Genomic DNA, 27,139 nt, shown 5'->3' with positions numbered 1-27,139 from the left:
CTGTTTACCTCCTCCTCTCTCCATCAGGTTACGGAGCCTTCATGAGCCCGCTTGGATCCGTCTTCCTTCAGACGTTCTGCACTTTGTTGGAGGACGAGGCCCATCAGAACCTGGAGCTGACTCGCCTGATGACCCGCCTCTCCCACAGGGTGGCCTACACCTTCCAGGCCAAAGGTCGTGAGCTGGGCGGAAAGAAAGAGATGCCGTGCTTCCTGACACGACTGACCAGAGAGGTGTTCCTGTCCTCAGAGTCAGAGAGAGAAGATCTCTGATCCTGGGAAAGGTTTTCCTAAAGTTCTTGAAGATGTTGTGTCACCATTTCTTGAGAAGTTTCACAAACTTCAGCTGTTCATTGATCCACTTTAATGCGACTGCAATAAACTGGAGCTTATTTTCTCATTTATGAAGGTTATTTCTTCACTTATTCACTCATTATCCACGTAGTCACACATTTTTATATCTGCATTTATTTTTCCTTTGATAAATACATCTGAATATGAACAAATAACTGAGTATCAGAAATTAACAGCAGGTAGTTTTTAATAATAAAAAACAGTAATTTGGAGTAAGTGCAGAAATCTTTTATAGTGCTTAAAAATTTCTACTCCTGTATTGAGACATTACAAATAAATCTTGAATTGTTGGTTGAAGAAAAAGATTATTCCTAAACTAAAGTGTCAGTCTGAAGAACACCGTCACATGTTTAACAATAAAGTGTAAGATTTACTGCATATGTGAGTCTAACAGGTCGGTATAAACAGTAATTTAAAAGTTTCAACCTCTTCATCAGCAGTGTGAAGGTACAGCTGTGGATGAGTCACATGTTTAAGCATTTAAACCAGAAACCAGGTGAGGGTTTGAACTTTACATCTGTTAACAGGTGACCAATCAACCTGCAGGGTCAGGCTGGATTTACATTTCACATATTTTGTCCTCTTACAGGAGTTGTGAGAATCTTAGGTGGAGATGTTTCTGAGTCATCTCCTTGAGTCAGCAGGTGTGTGTTCATACAGAGACACGTGTGGGATCACATAAAGTCAGTCTGTCTGGGTTTGAGTACTTCCTGTCTGGACGTGAACCAGAACTTACAGAGTCCACACCTGTTATCACTGAATATGTAATAAAGCAGATCATGTGACGTGGAATGAGCAGTCAGCAGGTCGGGAAGTTTACGCTCACAGAGGTGTGGGAGCGGTTTTGTCCTGAGGCCTTCCTTCATCTACTTTCAGTTTAGTACCTGCAACACATTTATGATTCATGTCTGACACACAGCACGACATTTCCCAGAACTCAGCTGTTTCACTTCCCCACAACTGCTCCATCACATCACTACACCCTCTTCCTTCACAGCTTAGACACGTTACATGGATATTCAGTGGTGCTCTAGAAGCAAAATAGTTCCAGTGTTACATTCACAAAGGTAAAAAAAAGAAGCTCCTGTCACAAACTGAGTTTATTCTGACCACATGATTAAAATCTGAAGGCGTGAAACAAACATCATCATCCTCGTTCTCTAACGTCACAAGCTTGGAAAGACAGAGCAAGTTCACAGACCTCTCCACAAAATCATCCGCAGGTCAGTGCAGAGCTACAGACGGCAGATCAAACTCTGATGCTTTTCAGCTCTCCTGACCTGTTTCTGCTTCACAGAGTCCAGATGTTTTCAGATGTCAGAAAGAGCTTCCCTGACCTGCAGATATATTCAGCATTAATGAGCCTCGCAGAAGTTACCCCTGCATCTCACCAACCGCTCTGTAAAAAAGAACGTGCAGGGTTTCCAGCGCAGGCTCCAGTGTGTTTACGATGTCTGCATCGTCCTATAAACACGTTTACCTGGTCAGGCATGATGATTTACGCCTGTTACTGACAGACGTTCAGGAAATAGACCAAGCAGACCCGTGACTGTATCAAACATTGTGTATTTGCAGATAAATAATGAAGTGCATACATACATATGTACAGGACATGCTAAACATTTTCTTCACACAGTTTTAGAACGACACCACACAAAAACAAGATCATTTCCATTCCTCCATGTGCTCTGCCGTGATTTGGTCTAACTGATGGAAGGTGTCCGTGTTCTGGTGCTCTCAGTACCAACCAGTAATGTGGCTGAGATTCCCTCTGCTTTTCCGGCTCTCTCTGACTCTGAGGACAGGAACACCTCTCTGGTCAGTCGTGTCAGGAAGCACGGCATCTCTTTCTTTCCGCCCAGCTCATGACCTTTGGCCTGGAAGGTGTAGGCCACCCTGTGGGAGAGGCGGGTCATCAGGCGAGTCAGCTCCAGGTTCTGATGGGCCTCGTCCTCCAACAAAGTGCAGAACGTCTGAAGGAAGACGGATCCAAGCGGGCTCATGAAGGCTCCGTAACCTGATGGAGAGAGGAGGAGGTAAACAGAGAAATCTGACATGGTTAAACACGTACAACCTCTGAAGAATTCTGAGAGCTCCTGAGGACATAACTGAGAAAGAAAATCACGATTTATTAGTATCCGGAGTCGGACTTGTGTTGTTGTATCAACCATCATATAAAGGTTTCTGCCAACCAAAAAAGCTCTGAGGTTTTTTTTTAATGTGTTTGTGCGTCGTGAAGGCGGTTCTCCAGGATCAGCTGGAAAGGTATGCGAGCCTCAGAGGAAGTTAGAGGTCTGCAGTAATTGGGGAGAGTCTACAGGTAGTTGGGCACTTTTGTGGCAGGTGAGGAGATTCCATGAACAGTTAAAATGATTTCAGTAGTCATAGAGGAGGTTAATGGGTAGTATAGAAGATTTCTCTGGTTACTAAGGAGGTTTAGAAGTCCTTTGGTAGGTCTTAAAAGTCCCTGAAGAGATGTGATCATATTGCAAGTGTTGTAGTTGTCATAAAGATGGTTTAAGTTCTATGTTTCACGGTAACTGTGGAGGTTCTAGGGATGGATAAAATGGTTATGCTGCCTGTCAGGAGGTTTGAAGGGTAGTTTAGGAGGTCTGAGTGGCCGCTGAGGAGGTTTAGAGGGTAGTGGTGGTGGTCTGTTGAAGGCTTGGTGTTTACCTGGGGGCGTGGCATACATCACAGCTGTATCTACAGGAACTGAGAGGTGGAGGGAGAAGCTGCAGTCGGTGGCGTCACCGGCCGAGTCCACCTCCACTCCATCATCCAGAGCGTCTCCGCGACACGCCTGCAGAGACAGCATCAAGAGGATGACCTCAGCATCACAGAAGAAAACAGATCATTTGATTCCCTCGACACGACCTAAACTCATGTTGTCCTCGCCCTTCTGCCACCTACCTGTATGAGGAACACTTTGGCCTTATTCTCCATGCACTCGTTGTCAAAATATGCGAAGATCCGAGACAGCCGGACGGGTTTGCCGTCGGCTCCGAATACGCAGTCCTCCTCCCCGTGAGACGACAAGACAGCCAGGAAGCAGTCCTTCACGGGCCGCCTGCTCTCTGCAGAACAGACACAAACAGACAGTAGTGCTGTCAGTGACCCTCAGTCAGCATTCTCACAGCAGCCATACCACTGGATACATGGCAGCAGGTATGCCAGCCTGTGTTTACGTTCACATGCAGAAGATTCAAACTAATGAAACTTTATGACCTATGTTTGATCTATGAGTGGAAATCAGTTGTAACAGTGTTTAATCACCATCACTGTAAAACACACTCATATAATCACATCCTCACATGTTATATAATTACAAATGTATCAGTCAGCGCTGGCATGTCACCAATGAGTGTCAGGGCAGTGTAAGCCTCACCTTTACCTGTAAATAGAACAGAGGTGTGTCTGTGTGTGTGGACACACACAGAGACTGTAATGTTAAAGCTGCGTGTCTGTCAGGGAGATGGAGCTGCAAATGTTTCCTTAACTGGGCTCACAGACGCAGCCCCTGCTGTGGGCACTGATGCCCCGCCCCCTCTGAGTTTCTGTGACATCAGCTGTTTTTTTAAATGAATGAGTTCTTGGCCGAAAGCTCTCTCAATTTAAATATTTTGTCTCTGTGCTGTGTTTAAATAAAGTTTGAATGTTTTGCGTCCTGTTTTTATTGTTGGAAGTGGGCTTTTCGGTGTGATGCGATTGGTTACCTTTCTCAAACAGCTCGTAGATTTCGGCGCCGCTCAGGTCGCTGTGCAACTCCACCTTAAAGCCCCGCCTGCTGAGGGTACTGTGGAGCCTCTTGGCATCCCTCTTGGCTCCGGCCCTGTTCCCCATCTTCACCCCGGGGTAAAACTCGGCCACGGACACCACCACTGCCCGGTTCACCTCAGCCTTCCCACCCACTGGTCGTCTCTGCTGGGACATGGTGATGTAGCTGAGGTCCGCTGAGCTCTGTCTCTGTGAGTGTCTGTCAGATTTAAGCTCCTGGCTCTGCACTGAAAGTACTTTAAGAGCCCCTGAGCTGTAAAGGTGTGACCACACCTCTTTACCTTACCTGGAACTTCCTCTGCTGCCTTATCAGCCTTATGTGCTCAAGTCTTACACAACTTCATGTTTTTTCTCGCTGTGCCAGAAATCCAGGTGTGCTCCACTCACGGATGACATGTCATTTCACGGCACACAAACATTTTCCTGCAGTAACAGAAAACAATCGAGGAGTTTTTAAAGCCTTTTATGATTTTTGATTTTAATAAAAACACTTTACTAAAAATGTGAAGTTTGTGTTTGTCATCTTTACAAATAAAGTTTGTTTCACTCCAAGCAAGACTTTTGCCACCTCTGTGAGTAAAAACCTAAATAAAAGTAAGTGTTTCCACTTTATTCTGCCTTATTCTACTTCACTGGCTGTGAGGTTTGTTTGGTCGTCTGAATCTTTCAGTGATCCTGAAAACTCCAGACAGATGGTTTAAAATCAGCTGCTCCAAAGGCCACCAGGAAAAAATAGGATTTAACAGGATGACAAACAGACTGTAAATAAAAGATGACTGCGGCTAGCACAATGTAAAACACTCATTTCTGAAGCCTCACCATTAGCATCTTGGTGCCCACCGTGTTTGGTTTTATTTCCAGAGTTTGATCTCGAGTGTGGGTGAAATTCTGAAATCTGTCTCATTAAACCGGAGCTCAGACTTCTGTTAGTACAGGAACCTCACAGCAGACATTAGGGCTGTTCAATATAACAATATATATCAGATGACGATATGAAAACCTCTATCATTTCACATTACACTATCGTTTGTGTCATGGTGTTGCAAAATAAACAATTTAAGGGAATATTTTTTCATCGTTTTGATGGTCCCTGTAGTGGCTATATTAAGTTCTCTCTTTCTCTTATATTTAAAATAACCACACTACGCGACTGTTTTTACGCGTTGTCGTTAGCAACAATGATGGTAAACCCACTGTGTGGCTCCGCCTTCCACTTGTTTGTTTTCCACATAAACCTTTCACAATGAAGCTGAAGATCCTGTTGAGATTTATAAAAAATAATAAACTGAAATGATGACAAACAGAAGGACCATTCAAAACAAATCGAGGACCTTATTTCTAAACGAGGGGCTCCCTCTGTAGCATTGACATGGTTTGGTTATGAAAAGTCTGACACGGACCAGAAAACTGTACTATGCAAATTATGCATGAAACCGGTCCCCACCTCAGACTCAAACACGGCAAACCTCTTCTACCACCTATGTGTCACGGCGAGTGAGATGAGCTGTGTGGGGAAAAATAAAGGAGGATCCAATTGCAGGCACTCGTGAAGATGTGAAGGTGGTTTATTGAAACACAAAGCACAGGGGAAAAAATGGCAAACAGAGATTAAGCTAAACTATACTGGAAAGAACTAATCTACTGAACATGAACACAAACATGAAGGAGGATTGGTAGAGGTAAATGACGATGGACAGCAGGGAGAACACACAGATGAAACACGGTGGATGGACAGACGGACCAGCAACTATTACAACAGAATACACGACTTAAATACACTCAGAGAAACACAGGGCGATTACACAGAGGTGGGGGACACAGCTGGAAGTAATTAACGAGACAGACAAGGGAGGTAAAACTGAATACACTCACATGAGACGCAGACCTTCACAATAAAACAGGAAACACGAAATCACTACACAAAGACACAGACTCAACACTGAGAGGCAGACAGAAAATAACACATGGAACTCAAACTATACATGAGACAACAAATCCTTGAAAACGAATAAACAGAAAGATAGAATTCTAATAATAATCAACAAAGCACAAGAGTAACAAAACGATCATTCAAAAATAAACCAAAACATGATAAACTCAAAATGCTGGGTCGAACCGACCGAGAACCCTGACACTACGCAAGAATCATGTGAAAGAGTATGGAGAGTTTATGGATGAGAAGCAAAACACAGCCGTCTGGTGCTGAAAATAAACCTTAGACTCAAACGTTACAACAGGCTTTTTCCCGTGCAATAAATAATCACAAAGAAAATTGGAGCCGTTACAACCTATGTCTAAAAATGCATTGTTTCACGCATCGGTCGATACACTCAACTCCGGGTGCATGATGCCCACCTGAAAACACTTCACACAAGTTAAATTGCCCGGGATTCACAGAATTTAAAGAAAATGTAACATTTTTGTCATATATATCATTGTCGGGATGATAAATGTTTTATATCAGGATATGAGATTTTGGTCATAGCCCTAGCGGACATATTATTGGTCAGATGAAGTCATTAAAAATGCTCCAGCAGCACAAACACGGTCAAGAAGTGTCTATGGGTGTCTGACGGGACTGACTGACTGCTGACTATCTGAGCTTCATGTTTCAGGCAACAGACGAACTGAGGGGAAGTTAAAGTGTCCCTACGAGATAACAAGGGGTTTTTGGTTTTATGTTCTGCGTCTTTGTCCTGTCTTCCTCCCCTCACCCCCAGTTACAGCAGAGTCCTCTCTGAGTCTGGTTCTCCCAGAGGTTTATTCCACTTTAAAGGGATTTTTTTCCTTCCCACTGTCACCAAAGTCTTGCTCACAGGGGGTTGTGTGATTGATAGGTTTTCTCTGTATTGTTGTAGGGTCTCTAGCTTACAGTGTAAAGCACCTTGATGTGACTGTTGTTGTAATTTTGCACTATATTAAAACAAGGATTTAATTTTTTAAGCTTGTTGAGTTTGCATGTAATGAGACACACTCTATAAATAAAGAACAAACTGACTCATGCAGATGTAATGTGGTGGAGTCTGGACATGGTTGACTGCTGCAGAGACTGAAGTGAGTGAGGAACGTAGCTGTTTGCGCTGTGCTGTCTGCTGTAGTCACACTCATGAATTAATCTGTCAGCTGCTCGTAAACTTTGATCACAGGTCACACGCCTGACCTATCAGCATCTCACGCCTCAGAGGAAACCTGCTTTTCCTGCCGCACACGGGAACAAGGTGTCCATAAAAAATAACACGTAAACAAATCAAAGCATTCCAGGAATCCTTGAACACGCTCACATATGTGCACGAACACCCGTCTTTATTTCATTTTAATTTATCAGACTTCATCCCAAAGGAAATTCTCGATGAAGTCGACTGCTCCCACACACAACAGAAAAAAACATTAATTCAGTAGAAAAAACAAGAAGTTGATCATTTATAAATACAAAATGTAGTCCTTACAAATAATTACAAAAATAGACATTTGCATATCCCCCCAAAATATTTAAGTAAAAAATTATTTATTGTTTAATTTCTGTAGATATTCACTCTATGTCTTCTTCTTCCTTCTTTCTCTCTGTATGTCTTTCTTTTAATTCCTGCCTTGATTTCCAAACTGATCCTCTGTGGGAATCTCATCCTCCAACATCCACACATCTAATTTGATTGACCCCTCCATCATGGCCTCTATCTATTTATCTATTCCTCACAATTTAATTAGATCACTCATTCCTAAAGTCAAGAGTGCTGCTGTCCCACACATTTATGACCCAATCAAAGATCTTAATTCTGTCACAGTGATTACACATTTTTTATTTAAAATGACATAAAAATCACACGCTGCTGGCGATAAATGATTAATACTACAATGACTTTCAGTTATTACTGCAGCCCACCTGCAGCACCTTTGGTCCACACTCTGGGAATCCTTAGATATTTAAATGTATCAATTTAACCATCTATTTGTTATTCTGATTTTATTTAAATATTTGTTTCAGGCAAAATAAATCAAACAGAAAGGATTGATGGAGGCAGATGATCCACTGTGGCACCACCTAAAGGAAGCACTTGGAAGAAGAAGAAAAAGATTCATATCTTGATTTGCTTTATTTACATATTTGCAATTATTTGTATTACATTTATAACGTTTTATCATTCATTTATTCAAGTATTTATTTATTTTATAATATTTCTTTATTTACTCATTTATTCAGGTAGTTTTATTGTTTCCATTTTTTATTGATCCTTGAATTCCTTTATTATTTGTTATGCATGTGTTATTATGTTTCACTGCTTTGATGACGTAATTTCTTAATCTGGGATAATCTGGGATTAATCCACTCATTAATTTCATTTAACTGTCTTCAATTATACAAACAAATAATGAACAAAAAAACATAAATAAATATATTAAATTAAATTTTTCTTTTCCAGTCGCTTAACCAGGGGCGATTCTAGGATTAGAGCTTTGGAGGTGCTGAGCACCCAGAGAGCTGCCCAGCCAGGCAAGATAAATCATATGATTCTTAAATTCATCAAGTCTCTCTGTCCCTGGGTCCTCGTCTCAAAACATGACATCACTGTTTTGTACATTTTAACACAATTTAATCCCCATGTTTGTGAAAGAAAAGCAAAACACTTTTCTGAAAAGTCTGTAACAAAACCATCAAATCTGATCAAGGTTATTTAAATGCTGCAAAAGAAGAATGGATCGGAATAAAAAAGAAAACATATCCTAACCTTAATTACTGGGGGAGAATAATGAATGATGCTCATAGTGAGTAAAAAGTAAACTGAGTGCATTGTTTGGACAGAGATTCACTTTTAATGTGTATGTATAATATAATACAGATACATAAAAAACACTCCCAAAACAGAATAAATTATTACAAATAAAAATCTAATTTAATAATACTAATTTTGTGTTGTAAGATTTATGGGTTTCATGCTTTCATAGTGGTAGTTTCAGGTGGTACACACTGTAAAAAGTTTAACATTTTTAGAAACAGAGCACTTCTCTTTACAGCTCCTCACTCCACCAGGGCCGTTTGGCTCTTTCTGATAGTGCGCAAATGTGATGTACGTACTGCAGCAGTCATACAGACAACTGGACGGTCCAAAAGTTGGCCTACCTATTACTGGCTGAGGTTTTAGTAGAGTTGTGGCTGAACCACATAAAAATATATCATTAATTTTAATCTCCCCAATCAATGATAATGTTATGTTGGAATGTTGTTAAAGAGGGTCAAAAATGTTTCAACCCAGTTTGTTTTGCAGATTCTGTACAGCAGCTTTAATATAGGGAGGACACAACTTCCAGATTGTGAGTAAAATCAGGTTTTTTCTCTTTGTCAGTTTAACAGTTTCTGTTTTGCCTGTCACTGTTCCCTGTCTGTTTTCTTACCTGGTTCTTCCTGACCTTGTACTTTCTCCTCACGTTCCCTCTTTCCTCTCTCCCTCTTTGGACTGACAATCATACACAAATAGATTGTATTCAATTAGATGAAAATTACATTAATATGAAAAAAATACTATTAAGATCGCTAACAAAAGTCCTCTCTCAGTCTACTTTCAACCAAAAGGAAAATAACCAAACCACATGAATATCTAATAAAAGATATAAATATTGAAACACTGATCCAACATTATTCTTGATTGACGGATCGTTTGATTTTACACTTTTACCTGAATGTGGCTCCTTTTTTTAAAAAACAAAACAAAAAACAAAAACAACTTCCTTATATCCATTATGAACCTGGCTGTCTCTCTCTACAAAAAAATGGTAAATGGCCGGTATTTGTATAGCGCTTTACTAGTCCCTAAGGACCCCAAAGCACTTTATGCATCCAGTCATCCACCTATTCACACACACACACACACATTCACACACTGGTGCTGGCAAGCTACATTGTAGCCACAGCCACCCTGGGGCGCACTGACATGTGTGCGCCCCAGGGTGGTCCCAAAACACACACGCGCACACACACACACACAACAGGAGTTATGAGGTTAATGGGCATTCGGTCAGTTAGCTAGTTAGTATCGATTTAAAACAGGACAGTGGTAACAACAGTGGGCTACGGACAGTTTTAAGTTTTAGGTTTTCAAATGTCACTGATTTTACTGCAGTGTAGGACAAATTGTAGGGTAGCAAACATCGCTGGAAAACAAGTTTTTTTACACCCTGGTTACCTGGTGTAATGTTTTTCAGTAAAAAGAAACATGGTCTGACTCCTACCAACTATATAAAGAGTAACAGAAGGTTAAATGCAGCTAATATGTCCTGTTTTAAGCCAGGCACTTACACCTCTGCTCCGCTGCGTCTCAGCCACCATCGCTCTGGCAGCAACGGCGCTAGAGCCAGAACAGGGGAGAGCTGGAACAAACCATTTTGGGAGAGGGGGGGGGTTATCTATACTTTTGTTGTTAAAATGTTCATCTCAATTAGTACTGTATGCTTTTTATATTTTTAGCAGTGTGTCACACAAACAGCAAATATTGTCAAAAAAAGTAAGAAATCTTTGGGGGTGCTTTGATCCATTTTTGGGGATGCTGAAGCAACCCCAAAAATGGGCTAAAATCGCCCCTGGTGTGGATAGTTTTGCCGGAAAAAAACACGGCGGAAGAGGGGCAGCCGAAGAGTAAACTTTTAAAAGTAAGTACTGAATATTATGTCACTTATTTATGTGTGAATGTTTAATAACGAAGAACATTAGAACATTACTGTTGGCCACATGTCGGCAAAGTTATGTGACATTAGCGATGTTTGTACTAATTTGGTTTTAAAGCCTTTACTTTAAAATATACCCCGTTCAATAGTTGACCTTAATCTTACAGAGAATGTGATGATTTCATGGATATTTAAAGTAAGCACTGAGACAAATTTAGTAATGCCAACATATTAAAAGAACAATATTTGTCTCTCATATATATAACACAGTTATATATATACAGTGTCAAAGAAACCTGTCTTTGAGTGAAGATTTAAGGTGACAGAAAATATAAATAATATAAATAAATGCAGCTTGAATCTTTACTGAAGCTCAGTATTTGACACAGAGTTCATTTACTGCTGTAATAACTAATAATGATTGAAATTATAACTTTAATATTGGCCATATTATATTTACATTACCAAAGTGAGATGACTTAGCCCCTGGTGTGTACCACAGTGACACTTTGATAGCTGCACATGATCAGCAGAAACTTTTAGGAGTCAAAATGACGCCTCAGCCAAAATTTTAAGACACCAGATTTTAGGAAAGACTAATCCGGGAAACTAAACCATAACTGCTGCTTATTTTCTATAAATGCCTGAAACTGTTTCAACACTGTCTTTACTTCAAAACCACAAAGATCACATCAGAACTCCTGTTTCTACTATTTGCTTTTGTTTTTTTGTTTTTTTTGTTTTTTTTCCTGGATGAGATGTTTATTAATGTAAAAATATAATATAATATAATGTTCCAAAAAGTATAATGAATTTGCTATAATTTTTAATAATTTTGTCTGATGAAGTGTGTCAAAATTTATTCTGAGATTACAATATTTCCATCTTTGTTAACAAAGGACAAGCACTAGAAATATTCCTCTGAAAACAGCTGTTCCACATTTCTTTTTTAAAAGAGTAAATCTTATTGTTTTCATCCGGAATAACCTGGATTGATCTGAGATCATTTATTTTTCGTATCCTCTGTCTGTGATTAGTCTCTCAGGTGCGACGTCTGGCGGCAGGTAGGCGCCAGAGCGGCTGTCATTGCGTCATCAGTGTGCGTCGGCAGTATTGGTGCTGCGACACTGCTCCAACTTTCCGTGACACCGCACAGCGTCCAGAGCACAGCATAACCTAATCCGCCTTTTTACCCCCGAGCGGAGCGACACAGCGGCGGAGGAGCTGTGGTCCGGCTCCGAGTCGCCGTGGCAGAGACACGTGGTCAGAGACGGACTTCCGCTGGGTTCAAGCTTTTACTCTTTTATTTCTAACGTCTAGCAGTGGAGACATGTCCAGATCCACGAAGAAGAACGGCATACCTGACAGGTGCGTGTCAGCCTACAGCTCCGCGCATGCACAGGTATAACTAAGAGTCCGGGGTTTATTACAAAGACGGTTATTAATAACAGCTTCATGAACCTGAGAGCCTCCAGTCTGCTGCTGTGTGACCTCATGGCCAGCGCACGGTCTTACGAGTAACCGCGATTACATCATCACACACGTAAACAAATAATGACCCGCAGGTAAATATAAAAAATAAACATCTAGCGCATGATCATAATGACGTCACCGATCTGACGTTTAAAGGGTTTTACACTGAGCGTTCATGTGTAATCTGTGATCATCAAGTAGCCACGCCTGCAAAGGAAACACGAGTGGATTATTTCTAAAGATTATTTAAAAAAATTCAGCTGTGTGTGAAATAAGTAAATAAAGAGTTATTTAAAAGAGCTACAGGAAAGCTCCATGGAAGTTCACTGTTATTTTGGGAACGTCTTTGAACATCTATAACCGTATCTTTAAACTGAGATGTTAATGTGAAAGTTCTCTCTCAGGTGAGAGTAACGGCAGTAGAAGTAAGAATCGGGCATCTTCAGGTTTCCATGACAATGCTGACGGACTGTTCGTGTCCTGCAGGTGGCTTGATTACTCGCCGGTTGGAAAACGCCTCCGCGGGACTCGATTCATCGCCTTCAAAGTTCCTCTGAAGCAGGTCAGTGTGTCATCTGAGCTTCCTCCCCACAAATGCCTCGCTCAGCGTCACTCATGATCATCATCATCATCATCTTCTTCTTCTTCTTCTGTGCAGTCTCTGAACCGCCAGCTGCCGCACTCTAATGTGTTTGGCCCCTGGGAGCTGCTAGATGCTGTCAGCAGCGAGGAGGAGGAGCTTGGGCTGATCATCGACCTCACTTTCACCACACGTTACTACAGGCTTGAGGTGAGCACAAGATCCTGCATTTATAGACAAATCGATCAAGTCTGTGTTTACTGATCAGTGTTATTGATTATGCTGCTATTATTCCACCTGACCACAGACACACGAACACACAGACAGACGCACTGCTTATCCCACAGAATGTATATAAAAGATGGATTTTCTCCAGGCGTTCATTCTCTTTCAGAGCCTTATCTGGACATTAGAGGAACTGCAGCTTTCTGATGATGATAAAGTAAACTCTGTGTGTGTGTGTGTGTGTGTGTGTGTGTGTGTGTGTGTGTGTGTGTGTGTGTGTGTGTAGGACATTCCCAGGTCCCTGCTGTGTGTGAAGATCTTCACGCGAGGTCACGAGGTTCCCAGTGATGACACCATCCTGAGCTTCAAACGCGCCGTCTGCAGCTTCCTGCGTGAGAATAAGGAGAACGGTGAGAGCAAGCTACTGTGAACCTCCCTCGCTGACACAGGTTTAAGTCTGATCTCCTCCTTCACCTCCTACTGCTCTGCTGCTCCTGCATGACTGCCATGTTGTGCAGATTTGAGGCTGCTCAGACTTTAGATTTGGGGACTTTTGGGAAGAAAATCAGCTCTGAGCATTTTAATCAGCTGTTGTCTCACAGGAGCTCTCCTCCTCTTCCGATGAGGAGGAGGAGGAAGTCTGCTGGGACTTCAGGCTCGCAGGCAGCTGATTGGTCAGATTTCAAGCAGTCACATGACGAGGAGCTGCTGGTTTCCTACTTCAATCAAACCCATCATGCTGGCTGTGGTCACATGACTTTTAGGCTTTGCATGAATGAGATCGTGTGCGATTGGCATTGTGTCCTTTAATAGGAAACCACAGTAGAAGAAGTGCGATCTGAGCTCTAACTGTGGCTTGTGTCTCCTGCAGATAAGCTGATCGGCGTGCACTGCACCCACGGCCTGAACCGCACCGGGTACCTGATCTGCAGGTATGTACAAACTTAAGCCTGCTGGTTGGCTGGACTCAAGGGTGTGGGCGGGATCTAACTGCCACGTGTCACCTGCAGGTATCTGATTGACGTGGATGGGATGGACCCCAGGGAGGCGGTGCAGCGTGAGTCGGCTTCTTGTGTCCATATTTCATATTCAGTGTTGGGGAGTAATGGAATACATGTATCGGCGTTACGTATTTAAAATACAACATATGAGTACATGAGTACATTAAGAGGCTCAAATGCCTGTTTCTCAATCTCACGGCCCATGTCACCACTACTTGCAGCCGCATAATGACGTGAAGAAATATTTTTTAAAATTATTATTCAACAAATGACCCACCAGAAACGGGAGCTGGAAGCATGTAAATAGAATAATAACCACCGCAGCCAAAAGAGTGCCTGACGAGCCCAGTTGTAAGTAAGCTATTAAGACTCGACTGTACACCGTGTTCGTGTTTTCCTCCGAAACAATAAGTTCCGTTGGAGCAGCCTTTCAACGCCTCTCTCTGTCTCTCGCTAGCAAAGTTGACCCAGACAACAAAGTACCGTAATTGTCGGGCTATAAGCCGCTACTTTTTGCACCAGCTTTGAACCTGCGGCTTTTAGTCAGGTGCGGCTTTTCTATGGATTGTCCATGATTTTTGTCATATCGTAAGACGATTTGTTTTGTTTGTTCCGCTGTTGTACGGCACTACGTTGCCTGGCAACATAGTGCCGTACAAGTAGCGCGAAAAACAAACTTCAAATTAACGCTACGCGTTCAGCGGGAGTCGTGGATGACGAGCGGCGATAAACTTGCGAAAAGCAAGTTATGCTCAACTCCACCGGTGGAATCTGACAGCGTGGAAAAGTATGAAAACATCCACGATCACCAACGGATTTCGAAGGGCTGGACTGCTGCATGATGGAGAGGAGGACACCGCCACGGCCCTTCAGAGGGTGTTCGACTCTGACACTGACAACGAGGATTTCTTTGGTTTTGTAAGTGACAACAAAGGAAAGAAGCTGAGAGTGGATGACGTAGCCATCCTGAGCCTGTTCGTATCCGACACTGGAGAAGAGGACTTTGGTGGTTTTAGTGCGCAGGAAGAAGAGAAAGATGGTGAATGACTGACTTTTCTTCTTGTTAAAGCCGTGTCACTGCACCTGAATCTATTTTTCTGGTGTGCTGTAGGTTATTGTTATGTACTACATTTGTTACTCATTTATGAAGCACAGTACATGTTTCGTACTTGTAATTACCGCTACTTGTACTTATACCTAAAAAGTTATGCAAATATGTACCCATAACTTGTTTTTCAAAATATTAATAAAAGGGGTGTGTCTCCAAACAGCCATCTCTTTCCTGACTATTCGCTTTGTGCATATTCTCTTACATATGATAAGTCAACATTGAAACACCTGCGGCTTTTGGTCAGGTGCGGCTAATGTATGTACAAAACAGGATTTTCCCCTGATTTTAGCTTGTGCGGCTAATATTCAGGTGCGCTCTGTAGTCCGGGAAATACGGTAAAGCTATTTTTCGGCTACGAGCCCGACACGAACCCGACGTATTAGCCAGAGGTCCCTTTACTACGGTTCGGAGCCGCGGACCTGTTTTATATACGCGTGGAATAGTTTTACGAGATCGCTGCAAAAAGTGCAGCCTTACCTAATGTCCACCTACTGTTACTCATTTTGTATTAAGATTTAAAAATCTAGTCGGTATTGGTATGGCGAGTAACCTTCAGTAATAGTAATAAATCACACAGCAATAGTACATTCATGTAGTTGTAAAAAGCATAATAATATATTAAGTAATCTAAAGTATTCAGAATACGTTACTCTCATTGAGTAACGTAACTGAATACGTTACAAAATACATTTTGGGCCATGTATCCTGTAATCTGTAGTGGAATACATTTGAAGAGTAACCTTCCCAACACTGTTCATATTTCACGTGTGAAGCATGTGTAAGCATCGTCTCTCTCTGCAGTGTTTAACTTGTCCCGCGGTCACGCCATCGAGAGGCAGAACTACCTGCATGACCTGCAGCACGGGCGCAGGAGGAGGTGAGGCTCCCCCCCACTCACTGCACCCACACGAATTATTCAAAATCAACAGACAGACTCTTTAGAAATATCCTAAAGACAAAAATATTTCAACTTTAATTTTTTTGTAGCAAACAAAAAAATCAAATAACAGCCAAAAAAAAAGAATATTAAACAGTCTCAAATATTTTACAGCAGCAGTCCCCAGGCCGCGAGAGTTGAGGCTCGGGTGTGAAATGTATGTTTTTTGGGGATTTTTGGGGGTCTTTATCGTTATTTTTTAAGTTGTTTTTATTGTTAACTCGGTTTCTCTGGGTCTTTTCCCGTCTGTTACGAATAAATCTTTTTTTTTTTTTAATACCGGTACTAGTTTCATTTTGTTGTATTTGTCTGCGACACCTTAAAGGCCAATCCGTGAAAATATTGTCGGACATAAACTGGTACAGGGCGCAAAAAAAGTTGGACTTGGACTGTTTTACAGTATAAATTATGAATATATGAGTTAAAGGAAGTTTAAAATGTTGTAAAATATCAACAGAAATTCCCTTCATGTGTTTTCATAATCAGAATGAATTCAAAATATTTAAATGGTGCAGAAGTTTTCATAGAATATTTTAAAATATTTGTGTTTAACTGCTATGCGTTTGCATGGGTTCCCTCCGGGTACTCCGGCTTCCTCCCACAGTCCAAAGACATGCAGTTAGTGGGGATAGGTTAATTGAAAAATCTAAATTGCCCATAGGAGTGAATGTGGGAGTGAGTGTGAGCGTGAATGGTTGTCTGTCCCTGTGTGTTAGCCCTGTGACAGAGTGGCGACCTGTCCAGGGTGTACCCCGCCTCTCTCCCTATGACAGCTGGGATAGGCTCCAGCGCCCCCCGCGACCCTGAAAAGGATAAGCGGAAGTGAATGGATGGATGGATGCTATATAATAAAAATATTAAAAATGAAGAGAAAAAATACTAAAACACGACAAAAACATTTAAAAATGTTAATATCTCAAATTATTCATCAAAGAACAATCAACACATTTCCATACTCAAAATGTTTGTGAAAGTTTCTTTTGAGGAAAAACGAATGTTCTTCAATTTTATTTGGTTATTTATTACAGTACAAATAAAATATTAGAAATACATATCTGATATATTTTTAATCACAGTCTAAGCTCGCCTTTAGAAATTGTATTTACAGTTGTCATTTTCGTCTTGCTCTGAGTCGTCATGCCGACTAACTGCTGCGCTCTGATTGGTTCCTGACTCTTTCTGGTCCATTGTCACAGTAATGAAGGGATGGAGGAGGTGGAGCAGGAGCCAATGAGAGGTCAAGCTGTTCATCGCCCGCTTTCGAGCTTGCCAAGCGATGACTGCGATCAGAAGAGGCGCGAACACGCTCAAAAGTCCCGGCACCACAGGTAGGACGACACACCTGAATATGTTCATCAGTCATAGAAGGAAGGAACCAAGTTTAATAAACGTCAGAGAATCATCATTACATCCTGCTGCTTTCAAATTCACTCATTACAGAAGTGAATAAAGTTTTTTAACCCTTTAAAGCCGGTCGAAGCAGGCATCCTCCGTTTTGCGTAACTATTTTTAAATCCCGGTAGCACTGCAACCACGTGAGCTAGCGCAGTAAATGTTTTTTGCATATGAAACCGGAGGAGTTGTACTTACATCTAGGTCACAGTTTCCTTCCACGTATAGCTTGCAGCAACAAAAACATAATATTCCAGAAACACGCTTTGTCGATCCGATCAGCTGTTCATAACACTTCCTACGTCCATCAGCGCGAACTATCGCATGTCCGCCATGACCTGCCCGGAACCGGACGTGACGTCATTTTGCGGAAATGTAGTTTTTTTACCATCAGGGCCTCATGAGCCTATACTGGTGTTTTTAAAAGTTGTGTTTGACTTTATGACTTTCTGTATCGATGCTTAGGACTCATATTGCACTGTTGGAAATATTTTATTTTGATGCATATGCTGTTTTTTTGCAAATTTACACTATAATATTTATTTTCGTTTTTCCTGCAGTATATAAAAATTGGTGTATTTCAAAAATAAAACTATGAAGACACTTAAAATACATTTCCTGTGGTGGGAAACTATTTTGTGCAACTTTTTTGTATTTACAGTTTTAAGGGATAAGCCTCTTAAATTTCTCTAACTAGAAATATATGTTAAAAAAACAAAAACGATTTTAATTTTTTTGTAGTTTATTGCACTTTTCTGCAATTTATGTAATTACTATGCACTTAATGCATACATATTATTAAAATTTGGGCTATAATGGTTGTATTGATGTATATCAACTTGAAATGTTCCCAAAAATAGCACCACAACATATAAAAATATAATATAAGCTCTGGCGGACTTGGTTCTATGGTAGGTCTTAAAGGGTTAAATGATTGAAATATAATCTTGTGTGTGTGTGTGTGTGTGTGTGTGTGTGTGTGTGTGTGTGTGTGTGTGTGTGTGTGTGAGAGTGTGTGTGTGTATATTCTTAAATAAAACAAAAAAATATAAATTTTCCATATATTTAAAAATATGAATAAAAATATTTTCTTTTTTTTTCAAATGAAAAAAGACCTCCACGACAAGGGAACGTCCACCTTCATCACCGCCCTCCTCAGCGTGACTTTCTCCCCCCTCCTCCACCATCGCTCAACCCGTATCGATGGACACGTCCTCAGGCGGATAATCAGTGGAGGAGACCGCCACACTTGGAGGATAGCCGTGTGGGGAACCCTCAGTGGAGGCCAGGCGCCACAATGCTGGACACGTGGAGAACTCCTCCTCCTCCGATCCTCCCTCGCTACTCACCACGCTGGACTGCTGAAGGCTATGGAGTGCCTGAGGAAGAGTGGGCGGGGCCACAAATGAGACACAGCGACAGCAGACACATACGGGGAGGCAGAGCAAGCGGATACGACCACTAGATTTAATTTGATAGAAGAAGAATGGACTGAGGTGATGTGGCCTTTTAAGGACGTTAGTGTTTGAATGAGAATATTTAAACAGGAATTAAAATTAACGCTGCTGAAGTCCACTTCAGCCAATCACAGCACAGTTCAAATGTCGTCATTATTACTTTGATAACCTCGCTCTAGCTTCCAAGACTGACATTTGATGTGCGTGTGTGTGTGCCACATGTCTGAAGGTCAGAGTTCAAGGTGAAGAGTGGAGAGTGATTTAAAGTTTCATGTTTTCATGAGTGAATAAGAAGAAAATGAAACATGTTGTTTGTGTGCTTGTTTTATTAAATGAAAGCTGAAAATGTTGTGTGTCAGTAAATTATAAACTGGTATGAAGTGGTGTGACCTGAGCGCTCTGTCGGGCGTCTGTGAGCTCACTGAACTGTGGACAGTCGTCCACGTTTCTGCCTTCAGTCTCCTGTTTGTGAGATAAATGCCACCCGATTGAAACGAGGAGCTGCTCGGTGTTTACCTGTTGCCATGGTGAATACTGGTGTCAGAGCTCCGTTGATCGTGGCTTTCATAGTCTCGTTAACCTGCTTTCTGCCTCTGAGGTGGGAGGGGTCGTACGGGTGAGGCTATAGAAACAGAAAGACGGAGCAGTGGGTTTGTTTGGGTTTTTTTGAAGAACATTTATCACGTTCCTTCTGGTTTCACTTGTTTTTGTGCTTTTTGAAGGTTTTCAAGTTTTTTTCCTTTCTGTAAAAAAACAAAACAGAAACTCAGGTGAGCAGGTATGGCAAGCTCCGCCCCCAATAAGCCAACAATAACACAGATCACACCCTGTTCACTGTAACACACACACACACACACTCCCTGCTGCAGAGGGTCACATGATACACTCACCTGTGTCCTGTTGCTGCTGGGCACAGGTGTGTAGGTGGGAGGAGTCACCTGGGGAGAATGCGGTCAGTCAGGTTTGGGTCCTTCGACCCGCCCGGTTAGTCTCCTCAGACCTGAGCTGAGTTGGTGCCTGTGGGAGGTTTGCCACAGTACTGCTGGGTCGTTGCTGCCGTGCTGTGGAGGAACATGTCTGTTAATCTGAGCAAGAATGGAGCCGCGCTGATGGCCGCCTACGAGGAGGTGGTGAGCGGCAAGTCTAACACAGACTGGTGAGATAAAGTTCACCTGTGTGTCTGTCCACACCTACATCTGCTGCACACCCACACCTGTCTGTCTGTTTCAGGGCACTGTTCACCTACGAAGGAAACACCAACAACCTCCGAGTGGCACAGAAAGGAGGTAAGCACTTGGATCCAAACTTTTGATCCCTCTGAATTTATTTCCTGTGGATTTCCCCTCACTTCCTGTTTTATTTTGAAGGTCAGGTCCAGTGTTCTTTGCTGTCCTTCCTCTCTGACTCTTCTCTCTGCTGGTTTCCTGCTGTTTTTGGACCTGAGGAGATGTTTGAGGTGTTCTTGCACTCCACCCTGTTTCTTGACCTCAGTTTGACTTTTTTCAGCAGTGCTGCAGTCTGTCCCTCTGTGCACATGTAAACCCTAAGACTTCCTAATGTAAGACAACCAAGTTCAGCTTTTTCCACGTGATGATCATCATGACTGTAAGAAATACACTCATCCAGACTGTCCGAGAGTATAAAACAAAGTTGTGTTCATCACAGAAAATGTCCTTTTGTTTGGACCAACTGTAAAAACAGACATTTCTAGCTTCAGCAGCAAAAAACATTTATCTCCTCCTGGGGGCCGGAATGGAGGCTTTACTGGGCTGATTCTGGCCCCCAGGCCTTATGTTTGACTCCTCTGGTCTGCTCCCAGAGTGTTTTCTGTTTCTGAGGGTTTCATGTTAAAATCCAGGAGCATACCGACCACATGCAGAGTGGTGTTTGCCCTAATACACTTAAAACTTATTATTAAATATGAAGCAAACATTAACAGCGTGGTTATTACAAGCATTCAGCTTCCACAGCTGAGCCACGGCTACATCTTGTGATGTGCCAATAAGTTTCAGCAGAATGGAGCAGAGGCTGCAAGTGAAAGCAAAGAAAACCACTGGGCTCAGGTCTGTGAACGCTGGTACAGCTGGTGTGTTGAAGCACACAGATAAGAATGTGCTGCTCTCAGGTGGGAAAGAAAGAAAAAGTTGCTCAGCGCTCCAAACTGGTTTGTGCAGCTGAGAAATGATGCAATGACATCACCGGCATTAAGAGTGTCAGAGGAACGTCTCCAACAAGCTGTGGAGGGTTTTCGTGCAGCACTTGACCTCTTTATGTGTTACACAGGACGTGTGTGCAGGAACACCAGCGTAAGCCACCCTCATAACCTTCTGATCTCCAGTCTGGCCTTCAGGTGTCTGCGGTCTGATCTAAATGAGATCATGTTCTCCTTTGTGTTTTGTGTAGATGGAGGGTTGGAGGAGATGGTGGAGGAGCTAAACAGCGGGAAGGTGATGTACGCTTTCTGTCGAGTCAGGGACCCGAACTCTGGACTGCCCAAATACATCCTCATAAACTGGGTAAGACCAACTTTAACTCAAAGCTTTTTTTCCTGAAGTTTTTCTTTTTTCTGAAAACCACAAATATCTGAAGATTTCAGTGTGGATGTGAAGCTCAGGACTTTTTCACAGTGAGTAATCCAGACCATTAATAAGTGATCTCATGCTGTGGACGGATCATCTCAGACCTCTGGAGTGAAGTTTGGCTGGTTTCAGCATCTTCCAGTCACATGACAGGAAGCCCCTCAACATTTACTTTTTTTAACCCCCATCCTCCATCTTCAGCCTGCTGATGTGTTCATATTAGCCTAGCCACCGAGTAGGTCATCGTTATATGCCCACTTCACTCCATCTTCGATCCTACAGTCAGAACATGGCATGTCATCGTTAGATGGAAACTAGCCCTCCGACTTCCTCCTAAAGTCTGGCAGAGTCTGCGAGGCTAAACAGTCCATATCCAGTTCTGAGATCCTGTAGAGAGCTCTGCAGACTTTACTTTCTATGAGTGTCGAGTGATAGAAGGATGCCACATTCACAGGATTGAATGGATGATTTTTGTTTTCTTAGACAGGTGAAGGTGTGAAGGACTCTCGGAAAGGACAGTGTGCCAATCACGTGAGCACCATAGCAGGTTTCCTGAAGGTGAGTCTGGCCTCTTTTTCCTGTTAATGTGTGTGAAGAGCTGCATCATTAACATGTGTGACATCACAGGGAGCCCATGTGACTGTAAATGCCCGTGCGGAGGACGACGTGGACCCAGAGACCATCTTGGCCAAAGTGGCCAAAGCGTCCGGCGCTAACTTTAACTTCCACAAGAAAACGCAGGAGTACAGAGACGTTCCCAGAGGACCCGTGGTGAGATCACGCTGCCTGAATCGGCAGCACAGCCTCGTTTTACCATCCAATAAGCCAATATTTCATCTCACAGTGCACTCCTACCCCTGCATGAACATTAATGTAGATCTTCTTCAGCTCAAACACTTCTGTCTACAGAGAGAGAGTGCTGAAATAAAGAATAAATAATCAGGGTTGCGCACAAAGAAGAAAAACAGGACATTTCTGTTATAATCCCTGAGCCTTTTCTCTCGTCAGGGTTCTGTGTACCGCAAAGTCAACGCTGTCGAGGAAATCCAACAAATCAACAAGGACGACTTCTGGGTCAAAGCTCAGGTTCGGTTTCAACTCCGAGTCCTCCAAGATTGTACCACAGGTTTCAGTCAGCAAAGTCACACGACTCTCTATTTCTTCTTCTTCTCCTTCAGCGGGATGAAGAAATGCGTCAAAAGGAGGAAAGCATTCGAGTGGAACAGGAGAGGCAGGAGGCGGAGAGGGAGAGGAGGGACATGGAGGAGAGACAGTCGAAGGAGAGGGAGAGGATAGCGAGAGAGAGAGCTCAGCAGATCGAACAGGAGAAGTGAGTCAGACACACAAAACACAAAATCACAGAAACTCATGAAGAAGACACTTCAAGTATTTTGTGTTTCAGGCTCCAGCAGAAGCAGCGGGAGGACGAGGAGCGAGAGCAGGAACAGCAGCGTCGGGTGAGCTCAGCTTCAGCTCACTGATCCTGATTCGGTTGAGTTTATGAGCCCAGCCAGCATCACATTACTGCTCCTGATAGACTAAAAATAAATCAAATTTGGAAAACAACAGTTTTTATTTGATCACAAACAATATAAAAAACAATATTCAACATTACTATTTAACCCCTTTTTTAAAAAATTATAAACATAAATAAACAGAAATATAAAGGGGCAAAAATCCTGAAGTACACATGAATAAATTCAAACATAAAAGCAAACATAAAAGAAGTTATTAAACTGAAAACTATTTCAGATAATGAAAAGTAAATAAACAGGAAATAATGGAAAGGGTAACATGTTTTAAATTACCCAATAATAATGACATAGATATTAGTTAATTAATTGATTTTGAGGGTAAGAGAAAGATGTTTTTAACTTTTAAAGGATAAGCTAACTTATGTATTTAATTCATAAATAAATTAAAAAAACATATTAAGAAAGTAAAAAATACTGGATTATGAGTCATTTCTTTATTGAAACTTGATTTTAAATCCTTTTGGCAAATCACTGAGGCAGAGAAGTCTGTGTTGTGTGATGTTAAAATTATATTTAACGTCATGTATGAATAATTTCTGTGTTTCAGAATGAGCAGCTGGAGAACATGAAGATGACGGGAATTTCCGCTGCTGCCTCGGTGCAGAAAGCTAACGTGAGCACAATTTTGACCATAAACTCTTGTAACGTAATATCCGCTCCTGTTTCTCCCTCTAAATGTTCATTATTTATTTTCACACAGCATCAGAAACATAAAAAAATGATCACACAGGTTTAACTTTTTTGTTATTCCAGTTTCATTTTTGATCAGCTGGGTGGATGGCTCTGGATACTACATTACCCATGAGCCTCCGCAGCTGACATGATGTTCTCATAGCAAACACATTTTAATTGAGAATTCACAATGATTCAATCTGAAGATGTTAAAACTAGAGAAATGAGGATTTTCTTGGTGATTTGTTCACATTTGTTTGGCTCTGTGATTGGATGTTGCCCACCAAGACGTATCATGGGAACTGTAGTCTGCTTCACATGTTTAGTTCTACAGCCTGGAAGCCTTTACATTTTTTCACTGTAAGCCAAATTGAAATGAACAGGAAGAGCTGAATTACAAAGGCTGAAGAGTTGCATTGAGAGAAGTGTAGGATCCTGCCTCTTTACTTTAATGTCACCCAGTTTTATTCACAGGAGGCGAAATCTCTGATTTCTCAGAGAGCGTTTAATCCCAGAGACATCTTCAAGCAGAAGGAGCAGAGCTTTGATGCTGGTGACACACCTGCTGCCTCCAGACCCGGTAAGAAACACGATGATGATAATGATGAGGATGATGATGATGATGATGGTGGTTCACCTTAAAGTTTCCCCCTGCAGGGAGGCTGCAGAGTCCGTTTCTATCGCAGAAATCATTTGAGCGAGACGTCCCGGTTCAGCCTCGATTTCCACCATCCTCTCCTCCAGCAGTGACCCCCCTGTCTCTGATTACATCTGCTTCACCTGTGCTGCCTGTCTCACATGCTGCACCTGCCTCCACTACAGCACCAGAGAGGGCACACTCACCTGTGCAGCCTGCAGGTGAGACATATTGAGGCAGCTTTTCAACTGCAGGAGGTTCCCAGAAGGAACCACAGTTCTTTGGTGTAGAACAGAAATAAAAAATAAAGTAAATTTTGTGGAGTAACTGTTGTTCTCACAGTTCTCACAAAACTGCTGGCCTTCAGCAGGCGTCCAGAAGTTAGCCAGTCAGAACCAAGGTGGCTTTTTATTTTTAAATATTAAGCTTTGTTAAAAATACTTTCAAACTTAGGAGTGGATTTGTGTGATGAGTAGAAAACTTGTGTTCACATAACAGTGATATTTTCTTTGGATATGCTGAATCAGCTAAAAAAGTTGAGTCTGGAAACCTTTTTTTATGTATTAATTTAACTGGTTAGTGACCTGAACTGTGAAATACCCGCGTGTTGTGTGTATGACATGAAGTAAGACGTCCCTCCTGCAAACACAGACGCTGGTTATGGTGACGAAGACGAGTGGTCAGATGATTTTGATGAAGATGAAGCTGCACAAGGTGTGAACTTTAACGTCATTTCATTTAAACTTTTGTTTTGTGCAATTTTGATCATTTATCAATAATCAGAGTAGTTTGAATTAGGTTGTTTTTTTTTATCTTTTTCTTCCTATAAGACCATATTTTATATGATGATCAGTTTGTCACTAACATCAACACCCACAAAAATCACTCCGAGTACATTTACACAATACTTTATACTTCTAGTATACTACATTTCAGAGTTTTCTTAGTCTTATAACTGCAGCTGAGATTTAAACACATGAATTAAAAATAGCTGCAGAACAACACCATATCAATTTAATTCAATTAATTAGTCAATGAATCTAATGTTCAGTAAATTTAAAAATAACAGACATCTCAATAATAATAAAGCAAACAAAATAAACCTAAAACAATCTGAAACCACAGAAAAGAGTCTGAATACATTAGAAAACATTAGAGTTGAAAATGTCACTTTTATCCATTTTAAATTAAATCTATAACACTGTGAAGTGAATACTAATGAATTTTTCCTCATTGGTGCTTTTACGTTTGAAACATTAAAGACAAAAAAACAAAAGTAATTAAATATGTTAAATACTGGAAACTTAGCAGTTTAAAGTTTAAACTTTGCTATATTTTCAAATTTTTTGGTTAATAAAATTAATTAATTTGAACTATTTTACATATTGAGTAAGAGTCACTGTCAGAGTTGGTGAGTCAGTGAATTTTTGAGTTTGCAGCTGCAAATGATGGACGTTAGCTGAAAGAATTTGTGGTTATTCTGTGTTTGCTCCATCATGTTTACAGCTCACAGCTTGGTTTTTGTTTCGTTGGCCTTCATGTTTGTAAAGCTGTTACACCACGATTGTAGCACAGCACTGGTTAGATAGATAGATTTGTTCACTGGCTATATCAGAATCTCAGACTATGTAACATAATTCATAGTAACATTTCTGTAACTTCTGTTTTTTGAGGGTTGTAGTGTGGTGATACTTAGTACTTTTCCTGGAATTGGAGTATTAATACTTTATCCTGTTGGTACTTTTGTGTTATTTCTCGCTGTCCTGGAAAACAAAGAACACTTTTTCATCTCTAGTATTTAAAACTTGTGATTTTTATGATGTGCAGAGGGAAGTCCAGCTCAAGATGATCCATACATGGCACCGCATTCAGCCTGGAGTAACGAGGACCTGTATCAAAACGTTTCCCAGCATGCACCAGCAGTAAGTCCACTTCATCATAAGTACATTTACATGTACAACACTCCCAGTAAATATTTTCCTTAGAAATTAACAACGTATTTTGATTCTGATTCCTCCCTTAACGTCTTACTAACAGTTTGAGAAATGTGTCTGACTCAAAAACTGACCAATAGACCTGAGACTTAGTGGGTGTATCTCTGTGGTCTCGAGTAAGTGCAGTGCTGAGTTTGAGGTTGTTTGGATGACTAGATCTCAGACTTTGGCTAAAATTTGTTCTCTGTTAGAATAAACTGATACAGGGGGAGGCGTGTTTGTTCTGATCATTTTTTGAAGATGTTATACCCAAGTTTAATCATAGCAAAACACTAACCTAAACCACAGCATCTAATTCTATGTTTAACCCTGACACCAAGATTGAACCTTCAGTCATTCCTTTTAATGTGTCCCACCTCAACCAAAGAAATCATAAACAGGATTGTGTTTTGTAAAATAATGCAAAATCCCTAAAATTTGCTTACTATGACTGAAAGTGCTCTGCACAAGAATTCCAGTGTGCCTTGACTGCTAGTTTTATGCACAAATGGCAAAAAAAGAACCTTGAAATGGGAAACATACTGTGACCATGCCTCAATCAGAAAATGTTTCATTTAGCATAAGAACTAATTCTGAATTTCCAGTGAAGCACTGTTTAAATAAATACTCTTCCAGCTGTTTCTGTTTACTTTTCCAGACGTTTGTTTTCTCATTCCAACTTTTTTCAGATATATTGGTACTATTAGATTCAGAATGAGCTCATATTTGTCATGAAATAAAATACACATACAGTGGCTTGCAAAAGTATTCGGCCCCCTTGAA

At 41.4% G+C, this 27,139-nt stretch overlaps 3 protein-coding genes across 5 annotated transcripts in view; 2 read left to right on the top strand and 1 right to left on the bottom strand.

Annotated features, from left to right (window-relative positions):
* Positions 1-1,899: 1,899 nt before the first annotated feature.
* LOC102306090 (caspase-3) lies at positions 1,900-4,346 on the bottom strand. Its single transcript, XM_005950285.3, has 4 exons — positions 4,070-4,346; positions 3,267-3,430; positions 3,030-3,156; positions 1,900-2,370 (listed from the first exon to the last, which is right to left on the bottom strand). The coding sequence occupies exons 1-4, from the start codon at positions 4,284-4,286 to the stop codon at positions 2,057-2,059; spliced, it is 822 nt and encodes a 273-aa protein (XP_005950347.1). The 5' UTR covers positions 4,287-4,346; the 3' UTR covers positions 1,900-2,056.
* Positions 4,347-11,867: 7,521 nt separating this feature from the next.
* Positions 11,868-19,226, top strand: dusp11 (dual specificity phosphatase 11 (RNA/RNP complex 1-interacting)). 3 transcript variants are annotated; one of them, XM_005950291.3, is made up of 9 exons: positions 11,868-12,186; positions 12,744-12,819; positions 12,916-13,047; positions 13,349-13,472; positions 13,934-13,994; positions 14,073-14,119; positions 15,976-16,051; positions 17,308-17,439; positions 18,617-19,226. In XM_005950291.3, exons 1-9 carry the CDS (start codon positions 12,179-12,181, stop codon positions 18,966-18,968), a joined length of 1,008 nt encoding a protein of 335 aa, XP_005950353.1. In that variant the 5' UTR covers positions 11,868-12,178; the 3' UTR covers positions 18,969-19,226. The 3 variants fall into 3 exon arrangements, with proteins under 3 accessions (XP_005950353.1, XP_005950351.1, XP_005950352.1); XM_005950289.3 differs by having other exon boundaries at positions 11,869-12,152; XM_005950290.3 differs by lacking the exon at positions 11,868-12,186 and adding an exon at positions 12,193-12,349.
* A 127-nt stretch (positions 19,227-19,353) lies between these two features.
* LOC102306614 (drebrin-like protein A) overlaps positions 19,354-27,139 on the top strand; it is a 20,216-nt gene continuing 12,430 nt past the window's right edge. Inside the window, exons 1-13 of the mRNA XM_005950287.2 lie at positions 19,354-20,116; positions 20,191-20,246; positions 21,364-21,476; positions 22,023-22,097; positions 22,167-22,310; positions 22,548-22,625; positions 22,718-22,869; positions 22,942-22,996; positions 23,622-23,687; positions 24,221-24,326; positions 24,404-24,604; positions 25,035-25,097; positions 26,211-26,305. Coding sequence (XP_005950349.1) covers positions 20,034-20,116; positions 20,191-20,246; positions 21,364-21,476; positions 22,023-22,097; positions 22,167-22,310; positions 22,548-22,625; positions 22,718-22,869; positions 22,942-22,996; positions 23,622-23,687; positions 24,221-24,326; positions 24,404-24,604; positions 25,035-25,097; positions 26,211-26,305 — 1,287 coding nt within the window. The 5' untranslated portion in view covers positions 19,354-20,033. The remainder of the gene's footprint in view (positions 20,117-20,190; positions 20,247-21,363; positions 21,477-22,022; positions 22,098-22,166; positions 22,311-22,547; positions 22,626-22,717; positions 22,870-22,941; positions 22,997-23,621; positions 23,688-24,220; positions 24,327-24,403; positions 24,605-25,034; positions 25,098-26,210; positions 26,306-27,139) is intronic.

The sequence above is a fragment of the Haplochromis burtoni genome, unplaced genomic scaffold, assembly GCF_018398535.1.
Source record: "Haplochromis burtoni strain Fernald_Lab_line unplaced genomic scaffold, NCSU_Asbu1 Contig_412, whole genome shotgun sequence".
Classification (NCBI taxonomy): Eukaryota; Metazoa; Chordata; class Actinopteri; order Cichliformes; family Cichlidae; genus Haplochromis; species Haplochromis burtoni.
This window is presented reverse-complemented; position numbering and strand designations above follow the sequence as displayed.

Bases quoted from the DNA above. Each gene is read 5' to 3' on its own strand.
- LOC102306090 (XM_005950285.3), bottom strand. From the start codon at position 4,286: ATGTCCCAGCAGAGACGACCAGTGGGTGGGAAGGCTGAGGTGAACCGG. The intron at 3,431-4,069 runs GTAACCAATCGC...TCTGTTCTGCAG, and splicing joins CTACGAGCTGTTTGAGAAAG to AGAGCAGGCGGCCCGTGAAG. The intron at 2,371-3,029 runs GTAAACACCAAG...TCTCTCCATCAG, and splicing joins GATGTATGCCACGCCCCCAG to GTTACGGAGCCTTCATGAGC.
- dusp11 (XM_005950289.3), top strand. From the start codon at position 12,115: ATGTCCAGATCCACGAAGAAGAACGGCATACCTGACAG. The intron at 12,153-12,743 runs GTGCGTGTCAGC...CGTGTCCTGCAG, and splicing joins AAGAACGGCATACCTGACAG to GTGGCTTGATTACTCGCCGG. The intron at 13,473-13,933 runs GTGAGAGCAAGC...TGTCTCCTGCAG, and splicing joins GCGTGAGAATAAGGAGAACG to ATAAGCTGATCGGCGTGCAC.